The following is a 16754-nucleotide window of genomic DNA, read 5'->3' on the forward strand; positions in this document are numbered from 1 at the left end:
TTCTTCTGTCTTCTAGTTTTAGCATATTTAATGCCTCTAGCCTCTCCTCGTAGCTCTTGCCCTTCAGTTCTAGGAGCCACTTAGTAGCATGTCTTTGCACCTTTTCCAGTTTGTTGATGTGCTTCTTAAGATATGGGCACCACAGAACCACTGCATATTCTAGCTTTGGCCTAACAAAAGTCGTGAACAATTTCTTTAGTATATCGCCATCCATGTATTTAAAAGCAATTCTGAAGTTAGAAAGCGTGGCATAGGCTCGTCGCACAACGTTCTTTATGTGGTCCTCAGGTGATAGTTTTCTAACTAGAACCACCCCTAGATCTCTCTCTTTATCAGAATTCTTTAAAGATTTCTCACATAATATATAGGTTGTGTGGGGTCTATGTTCTCCTATTCCACATTCCATAACGTGGCTATTCCACATTCCATCATGTGGCATTTATTAACATTAAATTCCATTTGCCAAGTGGTGCTCCATATACTTATTTTGCCCAGGTCATCTTGAAGGGCATGACTATCATCTAAGTTTCTTATCCTTCCTATTATCTTAATATCTCTGTATATCTTATGAGGCGGTATCTCTGTTCTTTGCTTTTCGCCTTGCATGCCGTCAGGCTGTGCTCACTCTCTCTTCGGAGGGTGAGCACTTCGCTTAGGCTCTGGTTCTTAGGTTTTCATCTTTGTTTTGTCCATTGCTGTTTGCAGAGACTGCTGTCACACAGTTTCTGCAGGTGGCTTCAGCTAGTTGTAGTCATATGTTGGACTTGTTGATTCTCCGGGGTGGCCGTTCTCAGCCTTCTCAAAAGGGTCGTGCCAGGGCTCGGGATTCCACTAGTCGAGGTGGGCCATTGGTGCCAGATTCTGACCCAATGTTGTCTTCGGAACCGACGTCATCTGGTCAGCATGATGATTACTCTTGGGTATCTGGCTTCTCATAAAGGGCATCGGCCCTTTTGCGGTTCGCCCTGTTGATGATGCGATGGGGGCATTTTCTATCGTGTCATCTGGCCTGTGGTGGCATTGGCTGGCTCCTCCTCCTCCTGCGGGGTGGGGGTGGGGAGGCTTCTTCCCCTGCACTTTGATCATCTTGGAGTGAGTGCACTTGGATGTGGTCAAAACGATCCCGTCACTCAGTTCGGTTTCCTGCCTGTCTCTAGTGCCAAAAAGGGACTGTGCGGATCTGCAGTTCATTCTGGACTTGGCCTGTTTGAACCCCAGGATTCCTTGCCCCCTCCTTTCAGATGACCACTCTGTCTCAGGTCAGGCTTCTGTTGGAGCCAGGTTCCTGGATGGTGTCCCATGACCTCAAGGACTTGTATTGGCACGTACCTATTCATCCAGGGTTCAGGGATTGGTTAGGTTTTGTGGCGAGGCATCAGACTTACCACTTTCGTTGCCTTCCTTTTGGCTTCAATCTGGCAACTCGCATATTCACAAGTCTTACCCGGGTCGTGGTGACCCGTCTGCGTCTGATAGGGCTTCAGGTCTTGGCCTACCTTGATGACTGGCTGGTGTGGGCTCCCAGTTGGTCCGCTTGTTTGCTTGCCGGGGGTTTTTCTTGCCAGGGGTTGGTCCTTCCCAACTCGCTGGATTTGGGTTCCTGGTGAACTGGAGGAAGTCCCATCTGGTTCCATTTCAGGTTCAGACCTGGCTGGGTCTTGCTTTGGACTCTCTGACTGCTGCCATGTCTCTCCCTCGGAAGGCATTGCTGCAGCTGTGGTCCCGTCTTCAGCTGTTTCTGGGGGGTGCCGGGTCAGCCGACGGTTGCTCAAACAGTTGTGCAGGACTATGAATTTTGCCGCGCTGGTCTACTTGCTGGGTCGGGTTTGGCTTTGGCATCTGTTCTGGTTCCTTTGGGGATGCCTCTTCCATTTCTCTCGTGATCACTGGGTTCGTCCTCCAGGGGCCCTTGCGTCGGTTGCTGCATCACCGGCTTCTACTTCTGGGTTTTTGGAGTTCAGTGCCTTGGCACCTACCCGAACCCTCTCGATGTGTTCACGGACGCGTCGTCTCTCGGCTGGGGCTTTGTGATCTGTGCTCACCAGTCCAGCCAGGGGCAATGGGGCCCATCCTTCAGTCTGGATCACAGCATGGTGCAGGAATTTGTGGTGGTTTGGTTTTTGCTTCAGAGGGTTCAGGTCGCTCAGGGTTCGCCCATTCTGCTCCATTCGGACTGTTCTCCAGTGGTTCATTGCCTGAACCACGGGGGTTCTTTTTGATCCTTTCCTATTTGAGGCTGGTTGGCTTCAAGTGACTCATCTGCTGGCTTCTTGGGGTTTGGCTCTCTGTGCGATTCATATCCGGGGATTGTCCAATGTCCTAGCAAACGGTTTATCTCGGTTCATTTCTCTGTCCACAGAATGGGTGGTCGACGCCGATTCCTTCTGTTGTCTCTGCTGGATATACGGACTCCCGAACGTGTAACCTCTTTGTGTTGGTGTGGTGTTGGCATCTCCCGATCTATATGGCACCCTTCCCTCACTGCGAGGCTGTCACGGTGGATTCCTTTCGGCAGGTCGCGGTGGTGTTACCTGTACCTCTTCTCCCCGGTCCAGCTGTTGCTTCGGGTTCTGGCTCGGTTTGAGTCCTACCAAGGGAGAGTAGTACTCGTGGCCCCTTGGTGGCTGGTCCCCCTTGGTTCCAGGCACTGCTTGCTTGGTGTACGAACCCCGGGACACTTTCCGCGGCTCCGCCTCTTCCAGTAGGTCGGACTGGTACGGTACACGGCTGGTTCGGTCTTCTCCTCTGCTCTTCGCATCTTGTTGTTTTGATGCAGGTTTATCACCATTTATATGGTGATCATGTGGCTTCATTGATGATGTACCACCTGAAAGCTTCGTTTTGGCAACAGTTTGAAGTTTGCAGGTGTTCTGTCTGCCATTTTCTCTCTTTGTAGGTTATCTTCTATTTCAGATCAGGTTTCTTCTATTTGGATTGGGTTGTCTTGTCCTTTCTGTCTTGGCTTTTTCAGGACCATCATTTGATGCCTAATACTGTCATCTCATATTGTGCGGCGCTGGCAGAGCCGCTCCAACTTGCATTCGTAGTGGATGTCACTTCTGCCCTGTTCCATAAGCTTTCTCGGGCTTTGTTTCACCTCTGGCCTGCTCATGTGCCACCTGAGATGTCCTGGTCCTTCGACATTGTGCTCTCATATCTTTCCTCTCCACGGTTTGTGGTGGCCCCTTCGGTTCAAGATTGTTTTTCCAAGGTGCTCTTTCTGTTGGCATTGGCCTCTGGGGTCCGGTCAGAGAGCTGCATTCTTTCCTTCAGCGCAGGGGTTTCTGCTCTTTTGGTCCTTGTGGTAGGTTTGCTCAGTTGCAGCCTTCTCCTTCTTTTCTGGCATGAACGAGATGGCTGCTTTCCGGAGGGGTTCTTGGGTCATTGATGCTTGGTTGGTCAGGCAGGGGGTGCATCATGTGTTGTGTCTGGTTGCGGTTCTCCGTCGTTATCTGTGACATTTGGCTTCGGTGGCTGGGGATGCAATTTGGGTTAATCAGATTTTCCTCATTCCCTGTTCCCGGGCTTGGGTCTCCCAGGTCGTCTGCAGGGTTATTGAATCTAGCCAGCCTGTGGTCTATCCTCATGCCCATTACGTTAGGAAATTTGCTGCGTTGGCTGCCATGTTTGGCAACATGTCTTGGACTGATATTCAGGCGTAGGGATTTTGGAGGTTGAACAGGATCCTAACTGCCCATTATTTGGTTAACGTTCCTGCTCATGGCCGTTCCTGTGTTGCTTTGGGTTGCAGGTGGAAACCAGTTTTCTCAACTTTGCATTGAGAAGTTTGTGGTATCCACCTTTCGGGCAAGTCCCTCTTTTCCTTATCTTTGGTTATGTAGCTCCAGTTAGCCGAAGAGGCTCCCCACAGAAAACCAGCATTGAATGTAATGTAATGCCATTTTCTGAGAGAGCCCCAGAGGCGCCCTGACAACCCTCTCTCCCTCTGGTCGGCGGTTTTTCGCGTTGTTTGATGCTTAGCTTCCAAACTGAAGTGCTGCGTAGCCTGCACAGGGAGGAGAGGGTTGCACAGACTAACGGCGTGGCAGTAGAGTATGACATTTGCTTGTTTTGTTTGTTTCCTTGGGATTGGAGTGAGTTCTACCTCTCTTTTCACATTTTAGTTGTCATTTTATCATGTGGGGTTTGTTTTGTTATGCCTACCATTCTGGGTGCCTAACCCCGGTCGATGGCAGATAAGGAAAACCCCCAACCACAAGGGGTTTTTCCAGGGCCATTTCTCTCTGCAACCTCTCTGAGGGTGTCCAGGTTCTGGCTCGTGGTCCCTGGAAGGTTGAACTTCATGGACTAATGCCCTGGTCTAATATATCACACATTAGCCTGATAGCTCCAGGAAGCCTCTGGAGCTCACCCAGAAAATGGTGTTACATTACATTAAACGCTGGCTTTTTACTTAATTGCACAACTTTAATATGTTGATTTCAGTCTTAAAATTATAATAATTATAATGATTTAGGGAATATATTTAGGGTATACTTTATAAAAGCAAAGAAGCCCTATTCTGGGCCCTAATCATCAAAACAATCTAAAGAAACAAGGAAAATAGAGTTTAAAATCTGTGAAAAAATCAGCCAAAAAAATGTCAAAGTTCCAAGTTCTGAGAGTTGTAACTGATTTATTTGTTATTCAATTTAATTTTGGCTTCACATAGTTAGGGACAAGTATGCATTCTCCAGGATGTAAGGGTTAAAACAAATTCAAATAATAAACAAAGGAGGCAAAAAAACTAAAAACCCCCCAAAAAAATTCCCCTAAAAAAAAATATTTTTTTGGACATCACTGAAAGTAACTGATAATAACATTGGACAATATATTTATATGATATATAACAAAATAAAGTATAATAACGTAATTACTCATTATTATTTGTGTTATTATGTATTACTCACCAATGCTATAAAGACACCAGCTGTATATCCACTTTGTGGACAATTCTTACTACTATTCTTCTTCTTTGTGTGTTGGACAGGTGCTTGCATCTCTTTATTATTGCATTATCCATCAGTTCCAGTTAATAGGAGCTGTTCTCTTTATCAACAAAACGTTCTCTTTTCTGTGGGGAGCCCCTACGGCTCCCTGGAGCTTATCGGGCTAATGTATGTTATGTTAGACCGGGACATTAGCTAAGGAGTTCAGACCTACCAGGGACCAGCGCCAGAACCTGGCCCCTTCAGAGAGGTTTCAGGGAGCAATGGCCCTGGAAAACCCCATATGGTTGGGGGTTTTCCTTATCTGCCATCGACCGGGGTTAGGCACCCAGAAAGGTAGGCGTAACAAAACAAACCCCACATGGTAAGAAACTACAACAAAAACCGAACAGAGAGGTAGAAAACTCCCTACAATCCCAAGGAAACAAGCAAACAAGCAAACATCACACTTTACTGCCGCGCCGATCGTCCGCGCAGCCCTCCCCACCCCGGGAGGGGGAGGGGGGAGCCCCGGACCTACCGCGCCGGCTGCCAAGCTCCAGTTCGTTCGCTAATGTCAACCGGGATTGACGCTTCTCTGGCCTCAGTTTCCTAGGCGGTGTTTGCCTTGTGTGGCGTTCACTGCCGTGTGTTGTGGTGTGCGGTGGCCAGGAGTACTTCATCAGTGCCGGGGCTGCATGTGCTTAGTGGCTGACTTCCCTAAGCGCCCTGTGAGTACTGCCCTTGCGTAACAGGGTTATCTTCCCTGGGGCGTTCGGGAACCATTCCCGTAGAGGTTCTTGCTGCTCGGCATTTGCCTCGCCCTTGGGGCCAGCTGGGGCTTGGGGCCCTTGTTTGGCCCTGGGTAGGGATTGGTATTGTGCTGGTTAGGGCGTCAAGGTGTTGCGCAGCCTGCCACCTATGCGGCGGCCGGTTTCTGTTGCCTCTGGAGACGGTGTACTTTTGCGGGGTTTTTCTTTTGTTTTTCTTTTTCTTGCCTGGTGGGGGTCTGCCTAAGGTGGTTATAGTTCCACTGGTAGTGTTTGGCGGCCCTCTGCTAGGCCCCCGTGCTTGTACACGTCTCAGGGGTTTTCAGTGCTATAATCTACCCTCTTGTTATGTTTGGGTTTCTTAACCGGTTAGCAACACCTTGCCCGGGCTTCCCGTAGTTGTTACCCTACGGGCCCTGGAAACCCCTGTCTGGGCTCGGGGGACCATTGAATGTGTCTTCCGGGTTCCAACCCGTCTTGAACGGGATCGTTGGTTGCTGTTCCCTTGTCTCCGGGTGACAGTCGCCATTTTTACCTCCGTCATGCTGCCTGTTGGGTCACTGACACCTTGACCCGGAGTCTTGCGAGTGCTTCTCTGCTTGTTCTCCAGTACTCTCCTGATGTTATTACTGTTCAGAGTACAGGCGGCATCCATGTTGCGAGCTAGGTTAGGTTGCTGCAACATGCTAGGTTGGTTTCCCACTCGAATGCCCCGTGGCCGCCCCGTTTGGTTAGGTGCTGCTCGCCCCTTTTTCTCCATGTTCCCGGCTCCGGACCGTCTGCGGGTTTCGTGGTCGGGGCGGGGTTCAGTTGCGGCAGAGACTCGGGCGGTTTTCGTCCCTGTTCGGGTTGGGGACGGAGGTTTGAGCCTGTGCCTCCTGCCAAGGCTTCTGGGTCTTACCAGCGGCCCTTTCTTGTTGCCTTTCCCATGGGCTCTTGCTTTTCTTTACGGGCGGAGGGCTTGGAGGACGGCTCTGCCCCGGGGCCTCTGTTGTTGGTTCCCGGGGCTGTGGGGGTTGCCTGCTAGCAGTTCTGGGGCGGTTTTGCCCCTTCAGGGGTTTTTCTGCTGTTGGGCGTCGTTTTTCGCCCTTCCAGTCTGCTAGCTTCCCACATTTGCTGGCGTGTTTTTGTGTATTAAGCGTCAGTCACAGCCCCTGCTGGCGGCCATTTTCGTCTGCCGGTTTCCCGGCGTGGCCACCAGGGCGGCGTTGCGGTTTGTTTACATGCGTCTGGGTGTGCGAGCGAGCGTCTCTGGTGAGTTTTCAAAAAATTTGCAGGGTTTTTGTTCTCCTGTTGTCGTTTCTTTGTTTTTCTGGTGTTTTCTTGCCGTTGCCTGTTCCTCTGGGAACGTTTGGGTGTTGATTTTGGGTCTGAGCCTCTGGGTTTAGGCTCAGTGCCCCTGGCTGGTATGCTTGCTCCCACACCTTGCCCCTCGGTTTTCGGTCTGTTGGGACCGTTTTCCCAGGGCGTTCTGCTGGGGTCTGTGCTTTGCCTTTTAGTGGTGTTCTCCGCCGGCAAATGTGGTGGTTTGGGCTCCCCCTGGTTCGATTCTGGGTTCCTTTGGGTTCCTTGGTTTCGTTCTGGAGGTTTCTTCCTCTTGGGCCCCCTTTTGTGGGTTCAGGGGACTTTGTTTCCTCGTGTGACCTGGTTCTGCCTTTTGGGGTTCCGGGGTCTTCCTGGCTTGCAGACTGAGCTTTTTGGGTCTTGGCACATGTTGTGGTTGTGCTGGGACTTTGTGGTTTTGCTGTCGAGGTGGGCCTTTAGATGCAGTTTTGTGCCTTCTTTGCCTGGCCGGCGTAGTGCTCTTTGCCACTAGTCGGCGGCTTGTGATTTTACAATATATGTCCTCACCTAGTTGTGCTTGTGGGGGTTGAGCTCTGGCTCCTTGGTCCTGCCTCTCAACCGTCCGTCAACAGGTAATTACCTAAGTAATTACCTAAGTGTAGTTACAGGATGAGAGCTACGCTCGTGGTGTCCCGTCTTCCCAGCACTCTTTGTCATATAACGCTTTGAAACTACTGACGGTCTTGGCCTCCACCACCTTCTCACTTAACTTGTTCCAACCGTCTACCACTCTATTTGCGAAGGTGAATTTTCTTATATTTCTTCGGCATCTGTGTTTAGCTAGTTTAAATCTATGACCTCTTGTTCTTGAAATTCCAGGTCTCAGGAAGTCTTCCCTGTCGATTTTATCAATTCCTGTTGCTATTTTGTATGTAGTGATCATATCACCTCTTTTTCTTCTGTCTTCTAGTTTTGGCATATTTAATGCTTCTAACCTCTCCTCGTAGCTCTTGCCCTTCAGTTCTGGGAGCCACTTAGTAGCATGTCTTTGCACCTTTTCCAGTTTTTTGATGTGCTTCTTAAGATATGGGCACCACACAACAGCTGCATATTCTAGCTTTGGCCTAACAAAAGTCATGAACAATTTCTTTAGTATATCGCCATCCATGTATTTAAATGCAATTCTGAAGTTAGAAAGCATAGCATAGGCTCCTTGCACAATATTCTTTATGTGGTCCTCAGGTGATAGTTTTCTATCTAGAACCACTCCTAGATCTCTTTCTTTATCAGAATTCTTTAAAGATTTCTCACATAATATATAGGTTGTGTGGGGTCTATGTTCTCCTATTCCACATTCCATAACATGACATTTATTAACATTAAATTCCATTTGCCAAGTGGTGCTCCATATACTTATTTTGTCCAGGTCTTCTTGAAGGGCATGACAGTCATCTAAATTTCTTATCCTTCCTATTATCTTAGCATCATCAGCAAACATGTTCATATAATTCTGTATACCAACTGGTAGATCATTTATGTACACAATAAACATCACTGGTGCAAGAACTGAACCCTGTGGTACTCCACTCGTGACATTTCTCCATTCTGATACATTGCCTCTGATTACTGCCCTCATTTTTCTATCAGTCAGAAAATTTTTCATCCATGATAGAAGCTTACCTGTCACCCCTCCAATATTTTCCAGTTTCCAGAACAACCTCTTATGTGGAACTCTGTCGAAAGCCTTTTTTAGGTCCAGATAGATGCAGTCAACCCAACCATCTCTTTCCTGTAATATCTCTGTGGCTCGATCATAGAAACTGAGTAAATTCGATACACAGGATCTTCCAGATCGAAAACCATACTGTCTGTCTGATATTATATCATTTCTCTCTAGGTGTTCTACCCATTTAGTTTTGATTAGTTTTTCCAATACTTTCACTATTACACTTGTCAATGATACAGGTCTATAATTGAGGGGGTCTTCCCTGCTGCCACTTTTGTAGATTGGAACTATGTTAGCCTGTTTCCACCCGTCTGCTACGATTCCTGTACACAGGGATGCCTGAAAGATCAGGTGAAGTGGAATGCTGAGCTCAGATGCACATTCTCTCAGAACCCATGGTGAAACGCCATCTGGGCCAGCTGCTTTGTTCTTACCAAGCTCCTTGAGCATTTTTTCCACTTCGTCTCTAGACACCTTTATGTGTTCTATGTTGTTCTCTGGAATTCTTATTGTATCTGGTTCCCTAAAGATTTCATTTTGTACAAACACACTTTGGAACTTTTCGTTTAGTGTTTCACACATTTCCTTTTCATCTTCCGTGAATCTATTTCCCATTTTCAACCTCTGAATATTATCCTTTACCTGCAATTTGTTGTTTATGAATTTATAGAATAGACCTGGTTCTGTTTTACATTTGTCCGCAATCCCTTTTTCAAAATTTCTTTCTGCCTCTCTCCTCACTGCCGTGTAGTTGTTTCTCGCATCTTTGTATCGCTGGTATGTTTGGGGGTTCGGCCTCTTCCTGTATTGATTCCATTTTTGTGTCTTTCGGTCTCTAGCCCTCTCGCAATTTCTATTGAACCAATCCTGTTTCCTAGTTCTGCATCTCTGTTTTGGTATAAATTTTTTTGTGCCTTTATCATATATTTCACAAAACTTGCCATACATCTCATTCACTTCCTTGCCTAGCATCAAGTCTGTCCAATTATACTCACTAAAAAAATTTCTAAGGTCACCATAATGTCCTCTCCTGAAGTCTGGTTTTTCAACTGCTTCAACCTCCTTATTTTCTTCCAGCTTATAACGCATTGCATACTTTATTCCCAAAAAGACATGGTCACTTTTACCCAAGGGAGGAAGGTACTGAATGTCAAATATCTCTTCCTCCTTCCTGGTAAATATCAAATCTAGCATGGAGGGAACGTCCCCTTCCCTCATCCTCGTAGCTTGTTTAACATGTTGGTACAAGAATGTTTCCAGGATGAGGTCTACAAATTTACAGGTCCAAAAATCTTCTGTTTTAGCTTCATATGCTTCCCAGTCTATGGATTTCAAGTTGAAGTCACCGACTATCAACAGTCGTGATCTATCGTTATCCGCTCCCGCTATAATCTCTCTCATTATTGTTATAAGACCTTCACGTTTACTATCTAGCTCCTCCTTTGACCATGTGCTGCTTGGCGGTGGACTATATGCATTTATCATCATTAGTTTATCATCCTCATAGCAGATCTCTAGTGCTATTATGTCAACTTCTTGTGGATTGGCAGTCATTATTTCCTTCACCTTTAGGTGTTCTTTTACCAGCACAGCAACGCCACCGCCTTTCCTAATTTTTCTGTCCCGTCTCCAAATTGAGTAGCCCCTTGGGAATATGACCTCATTTATCGTATCTTTATCATTTATCGTATTAGGTGTATCGGTTCCTGTGCCTCTTGGGCTCTGTCATGTCTACATGTGACATTGTATGGGGGTCAGCCTCGTTACTTGTGTGAGGAGTCGCCACATTACTTCTTAGTGCTTTCCCGTTCCCATTCTGACACAAAAAAAAAAAAAAAAAAAAAAAAAAAAAACTTTAATTCTTTCTGTGGCTCTTTTGGGTACTCAGTTTCCACCTGTGTCCCCTAGTGCGTGTGCCCCTTGTGTTACATAGCCTGTCCTTCTCAAACCTGTCGATTCCCTTGGGTATCTTGTATGTGGTGATCAGGTCTCCCCTCACTTCCTCTTCCAGCGAAGTGTGGTTTCATTCCCGTAGTCTCTCCTCATGACTTCGGTAGTGTACTTTTTCTTTCTGAAGGGGTTCTGTTCCCTTCTCTGTTGACTGGGCGCTGGGGGAGCAGCTTGCTCTGTTGCCTCTCGCTTGGTCCCGCTGTTGGTGGGCGCTTTGGGTTGTCTTCCGGCCTCTGCTGGCGTCGGAGGACGGCTTCTCCCCCTTGGGGGGGGTTCAGAGCTGGCGGGGTGGGCTTCTTCCCTGCGCTTCGTCATTTCCTCTTCGTGGGTGCGTGGGGCGTGGTCGATCCGCCCCATCCTTCTGGGCTTCCCGTCTGCTCTTTGCAGTCATGGGCTTTTCCCGTCTGCTCTTTGCAGTCATGAGCTTTTCCAGTCTGCAGTTCTGGACTACTTCCATCTGCGCCCTGGATCCTCTGCCCTGCTCGGAGGACTGTTGTCTCCTGTTCGGATTCTGTTAGGGCCGGGTGCATGGATGGTGGACCTGGACCTCCAGGTCACTTCTTGGCACGTTCCTCTCCAGTTTTTCTGGGGCTAGCACGGTTGGTAATTACCTATGTGTACTTACCTAAGTGTAGTTACAGGATGAGAGCTACTCTCGTGGTGTCCTTTCTTCCCAGCACTTTGTCATATATTGCTTTGATTATAATTGTCATATTGTCATATAATGATTGTCATATGTCATAATGTCTTAATATGATTGTCATACAATGCTTTGGTGGTGGGGCTTCAGGTTTGCTGTTTTTATTGCATTCCCTATTTTGTGAAGGGCACTTTGTATACTCTTTGCATCTTTACCGGATCTTAGTGCCCTGTCTGCGTCTGAGATTCGGTGTCTGGCCTACCTCGACGACTGGCTGGAGTGGGCTCCCAGTCAGTCCGCTTGTCTGCTCGCCAGGGGTTGGTTCTTTCCAGATCGCTGGGTTTGGTTTCCTGGTGATCTGGAGGTTTTACCTTCTGTTTCCGTCCCGGGTTCGGACCTGGGCCTTGTTTCAGGCTCTTGGGCCCCTCATTGTCTTCCCTCCAGAAGTGTTACTGTGGCTGTGGTCCCGCCTTTGGCTGTTCAGGCTCACAGCCCGGTTCAGGTGTTCCTGGCTGTCTGGTTTGCGCTTCGGAGGGTTTGGGTCACTAGGTACTCTACCATTCAGCTCTGTTTGGACTGTTCTCTGGTGGTTCTTGCCGGAACCACAGGGGGTTTGGTTAACCGTGTGGTTCGTGTCCGGGGTGTGTCCTGCGTCCTGGTGGACAGCTGTCTCGGTTCATTCCTCTTCGTGGGTTGGCCAGTCGTCGCCGATTCGTTTTGTTGGCTCTGTTGGGCTTATGGACTCCTGGCCATGGACGTCTTCGGGTCGGCGTGGTCTAGGCGTCGCCCGTTTTGTGGCGCCCTTCCCACCTGCGAGGACTTCCCGGTGGAGGCTTTCGGCAGGCCTGGTCGAGGTGGGGGGTACCTGTACCTCTTCTCCCGGTCCAGCTGTTGCTTCGGGTTCTGGCTCGGTTGCAGCCCATTCCCACGAGAACAGTCCTTATGGTTCCACGGTGGCCGGCCCGGCCTTCTTTTCAGACGCTGTTTGGTAGGTGTCCGTACCCGGGGCGTTTTTCCTGAGGCTTCGCCTCTTTCAGCAGGCCGAATCGGTCCTGTCCGTGACTGGTTCGGCCCTCTCTTTGGCTCTTCGCGTCTGGTATTTTGACGCAGGTATCGCCATCTCTATGGTGTTCAGGTGGCTTTGTTGACGGTGTCCCACCTGCGAGCTTCGTCTTGGAGACTGTATGACGTTTATTACGTTTTCTCACGTTTTGTTTCCCCTCCGGCCTGCTCATGAGTTGCCTGAGCCATCCTGGTCCTTGTTCAGGGTGCCTTCTCTTCCCCTCAGTTTGTGGTAGCCCCTTCGGTTTCAGTTTCCTCCTCTTTGGTACTGGTGGTAGCTTTATTGGTGTGCAGCCTTTCTCTGTCCTGGCGACGGTCGAGACGGCTGCTTTCCGGAGGGGTTCTTGGGGTATTGGTACTTGTTTGGTTTGGCCGGGGGGTGCGTCCTGTGTTGTCCAGTTGTGCTTTTTGCTGTTGCCAGCGTACCGTGCCTGGGGATGCGCTGTGGTTGATCCGGTTCCTTCGTTCCCTGTTTTCAGGGATCGGGTCTCCCGGGTCGTCCGCGGTGTTTTCCTTCTTCCTGCGGTCTGTCTTTGCGCCCGTGCTGTTCAGACATTTGCGGCAATTGCTGCTGTGTTGGTGACGTCTCGGGCTCATTTCGGGCGCAGGGAATTGTGGGTCGCACAGGTTTTTGGCCGCCCATCCATATGTGCGTCTGTTCTTGGGCGTTCTTGTTGCCTTGGGTCACAGGTTTGCGACCGGTTGTCTTGGCTTTGCGTTGCAGAGTTTGTGGCGGCCGCCTCCCGGGTTAGCCCTTTCTTTTCCTTCTCTTTGGGTATGAAGCTCCAGGGAGCCGTAGGGGCTCCCCACAGAAAACCAGCGTTGAATGTAATGAAACGCCATTTTCTGGGTGAGCCCCGGAGGCTCCCTGGAAACCCTCCCTCCCACCGGTCGGCGGTTTTTCGCGTTGGTTGAAGCTTAGCTTCCGAACTGGAGCTTGGCAGCCGGCGCGGTAGGTCCGGGGCTCCCCCCTCCCCCTCCCGGGTTGGGGAGGGCTGCGCGGACGATCGGCGCGGCAGTAAAGTGTGATGTTTGCTTGTTTGCTTGTTTCCTTGGGATTGTAGGGAGTTTTCTACCTCTCTGTTCGGTTTTTGTTGTAGTTTCTTACCATGTGGGGTTTGTTTTGTTACGCCTACCTTTCTGGGTGCCTAACCCCGGTCGATGGCAGATAAGGAAAACCCCCAACCATATGGGGTTTTCCAGGGCCATTGCTCCCTGAAACCTCTCTGAAGGGGCCAGGTTCTGGCGCTGGTCCCTGGTAGGTCTGAACTCCTTAGCTAATGTCCCGGTCTAACATAACATACATTAGCCCGATAAGCTCCAGGGAGCCTCCGGGGCTCACCCAGAAAATGGCGTTTCATTACATTCAACGCTGGTTTTTTTTCAATATTCGTCTAAACTCAATTTCTGAAAATATTTTGATGGAAGTTTCATGAAGCTGAAGCCAATAAGTTAGAGATTTGCTTAACATTTTTAAGTAATTTTTACATAATTCAAATATTTTTCAAGCTTATACCCCCCCTTCAATGTCACACAACATATGACGTTTTGCGCAGTTTTAGGGTTAAATAATGATTATATTGTTGATTAATTTTATCACAGAATAAAATTAAGAGTATCTTTAATACACTGTATGTTACTATTGTACATGTCATTTCATTATATATATGTTATTATTATATATAATATGTATTATATATATTTCTAATTATATATAATTATTTGTGGATAAAGGGGATACATCATTTGATAAAGACTGTGTATGCAAGTTGTTAGTATAAAAAGATGTACTGAAGACTGATCCATAACACCTCCAGGTTGTGGGTGTGAGTTCAGTGCATTTGGCTGCTGTCCAGACAATGAAACAGTGGCAAGAGGACCAAACAATGCCGGATGTGGATGCCAGTACACAGAATATGGCTGTTGTCCTGACAAGCATACTCCTGCAGCTGGGAAAGATTACAGTGGTTGCCCTTGTAATACTTACACCTATGGCTGTTGTCCAGATGGTGTTAGTATTGCTCAAGGTCCTGATGCAGTGGGTAAGTTCTTTGGAGATATATTTAATATTGTTTTTAACCACCGTGCTGCACCAACTTTATTGTGAAATTCCCCCTGTGTGCATGAAATAGTGTTCCCCCAAAATTATTTTTTCTTCGTAAAATGATAAATACCCTTCTCTGAACATGTCTATGTAAAAATAAATACCAAATTCCACTTACTTTAGTTGTGGGGATGAGGACAAGGTGCGCTGTGACGTCATCAGGGCCTGGTTGCCCGTGCATGACTCTCCCAGACACGGTCGCGCGGGCCATTCAAGCACCGGGTGTTGCCACAAATATTTTTCAATTATTTGTTCTATGTATATCCAGTGTGGTTTTATTTGTTTTTTTATCGTATATGATGCATATTTGTGTCCTTTACAATAAGTATACAGTAGAACGTTCATAATATTCCATGGAACTGTGATACATGTGTCAGTAATGTGTCCACAATAAATGTTTATTGTCACAATATTATGTGTTAAAAATTCACTAAAATTACACTATGTACAGTTTCCCACTCTATTTACACAGTAACACACTGTATTACACATTCAGTACTTCGGAAGTGAGTAATAATCAACAAAGTAGTCCATGGTGCACAGTGCGACTTCGCTCTCGTTGCACCAGGTACAGATAGATTTTCGCTTCCTGTTTCTTCATTCTGTGTGCTTGTAAATATTGCACTTATGTACACCCCTTGGCATTAGTACCTGTAGGTGGTATGTAGCCAAGCTTGTAAAACGTATGGTAGTCTTGAAAAGATTACAGGAAAAGATCAATTTGTAAGGTAGTCATGAAAAGATTGCTTTGTAAGGTCCCACACAGGAAGAGATTCAGATAGCCTCAAAGAGTGTCCATCAGTCAAGAAGAGATTTAGCTATTCTTGAAAATATTTATGGAAAACACCACCATGGAAGCTGCTAACACTGTTCCTCTATGTTACTTGTATTAGATGTAACCCCAATTCTGGTTAATAACAAAAATCGTCAAACGAGTAGACAGAACTCCCCAAAAGAAAAACGAGCAAACAAGCACGACACGAGCCGCGCCGCATGTCTGCACAGCTCCCCTCTCCCTGAGAGGGGGAAGGGGAAGTCCCAGATCCCTCGCGCCGGCAATCCCCACCCCAGTTCCTTGGCTGATGGGATTGTGCATGCTTGTGTGGCTCCAGCTCCAGTCTTCTCTCAGTGCTGTTCATTGTTTTTTATTGCTGCTCTTACGGTGGTCATGTGAGCTGGAAGTATTATTCTCAGGTACTCGAACTGCATGTGTTTAGGGTCACCTTCCCTGAGTGCCCTGTAAGTACCGTCCTTGGGGGCTTGGGGTTCTCTTCCACAAGTCGCCTTGGGTCTACCTCTGTTATCCTTTCGCTGCTTGGCATTTGGTCGCCCCGAGTGTTTGGGGGTTTTCCTCCCTTGTTTGCCTTGGGGTAAGTGGTAGTTATTGTACTGGTGGGGCGCGGGGTACTGCGTAGCTAGTTTTCACCTATAACAGCGGCCGGCTCTGTTCCCTCTGGGTACATTATCCACTTGCGTGGATTTTCTTTTCTTTTTGTTTTTGCCTTATGGGGGGGTCTGCCTTCTGTTCTCCCACCCTCCTTATATTAGGGTCGTTTTGTGTGGTGGCACCCCCTGCTTCGCCCTCGTGAGTGGACACATTCGGTGGGTTCAGCTTTTAGCAGTTTCCTTGGTAGTTTGGGGTGCCGGTTAGCAGTGCCCTGCCTGGGATAACCCTTAGCAGACCCAGTCTAGGGACCCTGGAAAACCCTGTGGGGGCTCTCGGGTCCGATGGAGGAGACCCCTTGTGTCCCCTCTCGCTCTGTGCGAGTTTGAGAGTTGCTCTGTCCCCTTGTCTCAGGGCGACACTCATTGTTTTTGCCTCCGTCATGCTGCCTGTTGAGTTGGTGACACATTCGACCCTGATATCCGAGCTGTATTGCATGTTCGTGACTCATTTCACCCAGACTGACGATGATTTGCTTCGGGTGCAGACAGCACACGCGTTGCAGGGTAGATTTAGGTAATTGCAACACGCTCGGGTTGTCGCTTCCCCAGATGTCCCGAGGCTGCCCCACTTTGCCTATGGGGACTCGGACTTGGGGGTGTTGGTCGCTTCAGCCTTGGTTCCATCTGCACCCCCTCGTTCTTCCCTTTCGGTGCCTCATTCGGTCTCTCCCCCCCCCACCCCCCGCTTCCAGCCCCTAGGCATCTGTGGGCTTCGGGGTCGGGGCAGGGTTTAGAGGTTTCTGAGACTCGGGCAGTTTCGGGGGTTGCCCTGTCCGCGATGGCGCAGAGGCATTCGAGTCTGTTTCTCCTGCTGATGCTCCGGGGTCTGACCAGTGGGCCCCTT

General features: G+C 48.4%; 1 protein-coding gene across 1 annotated transcript in view; it reads left to right on the plus strand.

The window, feature by feature from the left end:
- LOC123766071 (proteoglycan-like sulfated glycoprotein papilin) overlaps window positions 1–16754 on the plus strand; it is a gene marked incomplete at its 5' end in the record, with an annotated part of 493143 nt that overhangs the window by 259747 nt on the left and 216642 nt on the right. Inside the window, 1 exon segment of the mRNA XM_069321077.1 lies at window positions 14178–14402. Within this exon segment, the coding sequence (XP_069177178.1) occupies window positions 14178–14402 (225 nt within the window).

This window comes from Procambarus clarkii, chromosome 9, assembly GCF_040958095.1.
Source record: "Procambarus clarkii isolate CNS0578487 chromosome 9, FALCON_Pclarkii_2.0, whole genome shotgun sequence".
Taxonomy (NCBI): Eukaryota; Metazoa; Arthropoda; class Malacostraca; order Decapoda; family Cambaridae; genus Procambarus; species Procambarus clarkii.